The sequence below is a fragment of the Cyclopterus lumpus genome, chromosome 7 (assembly GCF_009769545.1).
Source record: "Cyclopterus lumpus isolate fCycLum1 chromosome 7, fCycLum1.pri, whole genome shotgun sequence".
Taxonomy (NCBI): Eukaryota; Metazoa; Chordata; class Actinopteri; order Perciformes; family Cyclopteridae; genus Cyclopterus; species Cyclopterus lumpus.
The window spans coordinates 25,200,927-25,208,426 of record NC_046972.1 but is presented as its reverse complement, the minus strand read 5'-3'; the positions used below and the strand labels follow the sequence as shown (position 1 = coordinate 25,208,426).

Genomic DNA, 7,500 nt, shown 5'->3' with positions numbered 1-7,500 from the left:
TTATCATTTACCTTCAGCCGGTACTAACGTTCACTGAGCAGAGCCTGAACGCATCATGAGAACGTTATCATTTACCTTCAGCCAGTACTCATGTTCACTGAGCGGAGCCTGAACGCATCATGAGAACGTTATCATTTACCTTCAGCCAGTACTCATGTTCACTGAGCGGAGCCTGAACGCATCATGAGAACGTTATCATTTACCTTCAGCCAGTACTCATGTTCACTGAGCAGAGCCTGAACGCATCATGAGAACGTTATCATTTACCTTCAGCCAGTACTCATGTTCACTGAGCAGAGCCTGAACGCATCATGAGAACGTTATCATTTACCTTCAGCCAGTACTCATGTTCACTGAGCAGAGCCTGAACGCATCATGAGAACGTTATCATTTACCTTCAGCCAGTACTCATGTTCACGGAGCAGAGCCTGAACGCATCATGAGAACGTTATCATTTAGCCTGAACGCATCATGAGAACGTTATCATTTACCTTCAGCCAGTACTCATGTTCACGGAGCAGAGCCTGAACGCATCATGAGAACGTTATCATTTACCTTCAGCCAGTACTCGTGTTCACTGAGCGGAGCCTGAACGCATCATGAGAACGTTATCATTTACCTTCAGCCAGTACTCATGTTCACTGAGCGGAGCCTGAATGCATCATGAGAACATTATCATTTACCTTCAGCCAGTACTCATGTTCACTGAGCGGAGCCTGAACACATCATGAGAACATTATCATTTATCTTCAGCCAGTACTCGTGTTCACTGAGCAGAGCCTGAACACATCATGAGAACGTTATCATTTATCTTCAGCCAGTACTCGTGTTCACTGAGCGGAGCCTGAACGCATCATGAGAACGTTATCATTTATCTTCAGCCAGTACTCATGTTCACTGAGCGGAGCCTGAACGCATCATGAGAACGTTATCATTTATCTTCAGCCAGTACTCATGTTCACTGAGCGGAGCCTGAACGCATCATGAGAACGTTATCATTTACCTTCAGCCAGTACTCATGTTCACTGAGCGGAGCCTGAACGCATCATGAGAACGTTATCATTTACCTTCAGCCAGTACTCATGTTCACTGATTTTTCTACTAGCTCTCCTACTTTTGATTCTCCGTTAGCGGTGCTGCTAACGTTACTAGCTCTCTTCCTGTTGATTCTGTGTTAGCGGTGCTGCTAACGTTACTAGCTCTCTTCCTGTTGATTCTCCGTTAGCGGTGCTGCTAACGTTACTAGCTCTCTTCCTGTTGATTCTGTGTTAGCGGTGCTGCTAACGTTACGAGCTCTCTTCCTGTTGATTCTGTGTTAGCGGTGCTGCTAACGTTACTAGCTCTCTTCCTGTTGATTCTCCGTTAGCGGTGCTGCTAACGTTACTAGCTCTCTTCCTGACTTTCTCTTTCTGGAGCTTTCTCTATAATGAAAACACAGTTAATGTTCTGTCTCTTCTTCCTCCTGTTTGTTTGTGTGTTTGTTTATTTATTTACTTGTTTGTTTGTTTGTTTGTTTGTCTCTCTCTCTCTCTCTCTCTCTCTCTCTCTCTCTCTCTCTCTCTCTCTCTCTCTCTCTCTCTCTCTCTCTCTCTCTCTCTCTCTCTCTCTGCAGACATTACTCTTCAGTGGTTGATCCAACACTCCCGGACTAAGAGGAGTTCCTGAGAACAGGCCACGCCCCTCCCCCAACAGAACGGGCCACGCCCACCTGTCCAACACACACTCTTTGGATCAAACCCCTCCCCCGCTCTTCACCTCCTTCCTCCTCCTCCCTCCTTCCTCCCACCAGTCTCCCCTTGAGATGCACTGATGCCTCGTTTCTCATGAAATATAAATATCGAAGCAGGTCGAACGCGTCAGAAACGGATCCACTTCCTGTTTCCTGGCTTTTTAAAAGTATTACCGCGACTCTTTCGTGAGCCGATAATCTCAAACGTCTTGTTGATGATAATCGTTATGAACGAATGATTGACAGCTGATTAGAAGCATTAATGAAATGGAGCTAACGGATATGTTGTTAATTTTCTTTGTTTTTGTTTTTTATTCACACTACAGAAGTCTTCATTTCTACAATAAAAACATTATATATATATATTCATATATATATATATATATATATATATTCATATTCCTCCCCACAAGATGAGACTCCCTAAAAACCACGAGTTGACACTAAAAGTCTCTTTTTCTTTAGTAACTGAACAGAAAGGCGTCATCAGAGCTTCCTCAGATCCACAACAGCCTCCTCAATGATCCGCCTGTTTAACTTTTATCATTAAAATAAGGAGCTTTGAGCCTGTTTGGTGGATTTCCCATGATCCTCCTCTTCCCCCCCGCCCCCTGATCCCCCACCTTCATCCCCTCACAGGTCTGCCTTCATCGTTCCCTCTCTCCTTAGATTGCTTCCCTTTCTACCTCCACATGGTTCATCCATCCACACCTCCTTTATATGATCCTGAGAAGCTCCTCCTCCTCCTCCTCTTCCTCCTCCTCCTCCTCCTCCTCCTCCTCCTTCGTAAACTGCTCGTCCTCCTCTGTGTTCCCTCTATCCTTCCTTCCTCTTTTATTTTTGGATGTTACCTTCTTTCTCGTTCCCTCGTTGCCAAGCCCCGCCCCCTCGCCGTGCCGAGCGAGGGATTAAAAAAAAAAACTTTTTATTGCACTGTTTTGATTTTGGTTTTTGTAAGATATTAATAATGTTAATAATCTTCTTATTGTGACATAACCTGGTCTGTCCAGATTTAAGGAAGTTGGTACTCTGAACTGGAGAAATGTTGTTTCTGTTCATATCTCTGTAATAAGCTTTTTATTCTTTGTTTTATATTGTTGTTTTTTTTATTATTATTGTCATGTCTCTGGATGTAAGCCGCTGATTGGTCCTCGGGGTGTCACGTGATCACACGCAGCGTTCACGCGTCCCGTCGGATATAAAACGCAGCCATGTAATTAATTAAGCGTTGAAACTCCCGCATATTAAATGTTTATTTTAAAATCCATTTATTTGAACCGTTTTCATCTATTTGTTTATTTTGATTCTCGAGGGATTTTCACCATTTGTGACGCCACGAACAATAAATCGTGTTTATGAACTAATTTAATAATGTAATAGTCACAACAGAAGATATTCCTCTGCAGAAAAATATTGAAAATAAATTTAAAACGCATTTTTGTGCAAATGATGTTTGAAGAAATGAAAAAAGTTGAAACAAATGATTATTTTAATGTTTGAAAATAAAAACATTCAAGTTAAAGTAACAAACTGGACTTAAGTTCCATATTTGTCAATTTCAGAGAAAATACCTGGAAGAATCCCGAGATATATATATATATATATATATATATTATTACACTCAGAAGAACACTGAACACTATTTAAATATATGTAATATGCATTTCCAGCCATTGACCACCATATATATATATATATATATAATTATATATGTATATAATTGTGTGTGTATATATATATATATATGTATATGTATATATATAATTATATGAAAATATATATAATTATTGAAAATATATTGTTTATATGTTGTATCGAATAAAGATTTAAGGAAAGAGAACCAGAACAAAAGGTTCTCAGCTCAAAAGCCTTCTTACTAGTAGGTAGGGTCTTCAGCAACATCTCGGTCAGCTCTGGTCTCCTATTGGTTCAGGACACTTCCTGGTCCTGACAGCAGCCAATCAGAGCGCAGAACAAACAGGAAAAGGGAGGATCATCACCTGTCTGTCTCTCTGCCTGGAAGACGTTTACACTGTCGAACGGGCTCAGTCCACCTTTCAAAAAGAGGTTCTTTATGAAGTTATTGATCACCTGAAGGTTCTTTATGAAGGTTCTTTATGAAGTTATTGATCACCTGAAGGTTCTTTATGAAGTCTATTGATCACCCAAAGGTTCTTTATGAAGGTTCTTTATGAAGTTATTGATCACCTGAAGGTTCTTTATGAAGTCTATTGATAATCTGAAGGTTCTTTATGAAGTCTATTGATCACCCAAAGGTTCTTTATGAAGGTTCTTTATGAAGTTATTGATCACCTGAAGGTTCTTTATGAAGTTATTGATCACCTGAAGGTTCTTTATGAAGGTTCTTTATGAAGTTATTGATCACCTGAAGGTTCTTTATGAAGTCTATTGATAATCTGAAGGTTCTTTATGAAGTCTATTGATCACCCAAAGGTTCTTTATGAAGGTTCTTTATGAAGTTATTGATCACCTGAAGGTTCTTTATGAAGTCTATTGATCACCCAAAGGTTCTTTATGAAGGTTCTTTATGAAGTTATTGATCACCTGAAGGTTCTTTATGAAGTTTTTATGAAGTTATTGATCACCTGAAGGTTCTTTATGAAGTTATTCATCACCTGAAGGTTCTTTATGAAGTCTATTGATCACCCAAAGGTTCTTTATGAAGTTATTGATCATCTGAAGGTTCTTTATGAAGTCTATTGATAATCTGAAGGTTCTTTATGAAGTTATTCATCACCTGAAGGTTCTTTATGAAGTCTATTGATCATCTGAAGGTTCTTTATGCAGTTATTGATCACCTGAAGGTTCTTTATGAAGTTATTGATCATCTGAAGGTTCTTTATGAAGTCTATTGATCACCTGAAGGTTCTTTATGAAGTCTATTGATCATCTGAAGGTTCTTTATGAAGTTATTGATCACCTGAAGGTTCTTTATGAAGTTATTCATCACCTGAAGGTTCTTTATGAAGTCTATTGATCATCTGAAGGTTCTTTATGCAGTTATTGATCACCTGAAGGTTCTTTATGAAGTTATTGATCATCTGAAGGTTCTTTATGAAGTCTATTGATCACCTGAAGGTTCTTTATGAAGTCTATTGATCATCTGAAGGTTCTTTATGAAGTTATTGATCACCCGAAGGTTCTTTATGAAGTCTATTGATCATCTGAAGGTTCTTTATGAAGTTATTGATCACCTGAAGGTTCTTTATGAAGTTATTGATCATCTGAAGGTTCTTTATGAAGTTATTGATCACCTGAAGGTTCTTTATGAAGTCTATTGATCACCTGAAGGTTCTTTATGAAGTCTATTGATCACCTGAAGGTTCTTTATGAAGTCTATTGATCACCTGAAGGTTCTTTATAAAGTCTATCGAGCATTAGAAGTCCATCAACTTCCTGTAGTTCTTCCGTTTTTGTCCAAACGAGTCAAAACCCAAAGACCAACCTAACAATCAAACCATCAACCAACCCATCAACCAACCCATCAACCAACCTAACAACCAACCTAACAACCAACCCATCAACCAACCCATCAACCAACCCATCAAACAACCCATCAACCAACCCATCAAACAACCCATCAACCAACCTATCAACCAACCTAACAACCAAACCATCAACCAACCCATCAACCAACCCATCAACCAACCCATCAAACAACCCATCAACCAACCTATCAACCAACCCATCAACCAACCCATCAACCAACCTAACAACCAACCCATCAAACAACCCATCAACCAACCTAACAACCAACCCATCAAACAACCCATCAACCAACCTATCAACCAACCTAACAACCAAACCATCAACCAACCCATCAACCAACCCATCAACCAACCTAACAACCAACCTATCAACCAACCCATCAACCAACCCATCAACCAACCTAACAACCAACCCATCAAACAACCCATCAACCAACCTATCAACCAACCTAACAACCAAACCATCAACCAACCCATCAAACAACCCATCAACCAACCTATCAACCAACCCATCAACCAACCCATCAACCAACCCATCAACCAACCCATCAACCAACCAACCTAACAACCAACCTATCAACCAACCTAACAACCAAACCATCAACCAACCCATCAACCAACCTATCAACCAACCCATCAACCAACCTATCAACCAACCTATCAACCAACCTAACAACCAACCTATCAACCAACCTAACAACCAAACCATCAACCAACCCATCAACCAACCTATCAACCAACCTAACAACCAACCTATCAACCAACCTAACAACCAACCTATCAACCAACCTAACAACCAACCTATCAACCAACCTAACAACCAAACCATCAACCAACCCATCAACCAACCTATCAACCAACCCATCAACCAACCTATCAACCAACCTATCAACCAACCTAACAACCAACCTATCAACCAACCTAACAACCAAACCATCAACCAACCCATCAACCAACCCATCAACCAACCTATCAACCAACCTAACAACCAACCTATCAACCTAACAACCAAACCATCAACCAACCCATCAACCAACCCATCAACCAACCCATCAATCAACCCATCAACCAACCCATCAACCAACCCATCAACCAACCTATCAACCAACCCATCAACCAACCCATCAACCAACCCATCAACCAACCCTCAACCAACCCATCAACCAACCTATCAACAAACCTAACAACCAACCCATCAACCAACCTATCAACCAACCCATCAACCAACCCATCAACCAACCTAACAACCAACCCATCAACCAACCTATCAATCAACCTATCAACCAACCTAACAACCAACCCATCAATCAACCCATCAACCAACCTAACAACCAACCCATCAACCAACCCATCAATCAACCCATCAACCAACCCATCAATCAACCCATCAACCAACCTATCAACCAACCCATCAACCAACCCATCAACCAACCTAACAACCAACCCATCAACCAACCTATCAACCAACCTAACAACCAACCTATCAACCAACCTAACAACCAACCCATCAATCAACCCATCAACCAACCTAACAACCAACCCATCAACCAACCTAACAACCAACCCATCAACCAACCCATCAACCAACCCATCAATCAACCCATCAACCAACCCATCAATCAACCCATCAACCAACCCATCAACCAACCCATCAACCAACCTAACAACCAACCCATCAACCAACCTAACAACCAACCTATCAACCAACCTAACAACCAACCTAACAACCAACCCATCAACCAACCTATCAACCAACCTAACAACCAACCTAACAACCAACCCATCAACCAACCTATCAACCAACCTATCAACCAACCCATCAACCAACCCATCAACCAACCTAACAACCAACCTAACAACCAACCCATCAACCAACCTATCAACCAACCTAACAACCAACCTAACAACCAACCCATCAACCAACCTAACAACCAACCCATCAACCAACCCATCAACCAACCCATCAACCAACCTAACAACCAACCTATCAACCAACCTATCAACCAACCCATCAACCAACCTATCAACCAACCTAACAACCAACCCATCAACCAACCTAACAACCAACCCATCAACCAACCCATCAACCAACCCATCAACCAACCTAACAACCAACCTATCAACCAACCTATCAACCAACCCATCAACCAACCTATCAACCAACCTATCAACCAACCCATCAACCAACCTATCAACCAACCTAACAACCAACCCATCAACCAACCTAACAACCAACCTAACAACCAACCTAACAACCAACCT

At 40.9% G+C, this 7,500-nt stretch overlaps 1 protein-coding gene across 1 annotated transcript in view; it reads left to right on the top strand.

Annotated features, from left to right (window-relative positions):
- The window catches only part of LOC117733073 (ADP-ribosylation factor-like protein 8A), a 10,896-nt gene extending 7,732 nt beyond the window's left edge, over positions 1–3,164 (top strand). The window contains exon 7 of the mRNA XM_034536420.1: positions 1,613–3,164. Within this exon, the coding sequence (XP_034392311.1) occupies positions 1,613–1,665 (53 nt within the window). The 3' untranslated portion in view covers positions 1,666–3,164. The remainder of the gene's footprint in view (positions 1–1,612) is intronic.
- Positions 3,165–7,500: the final 4,336 nt, after the last annotated feature.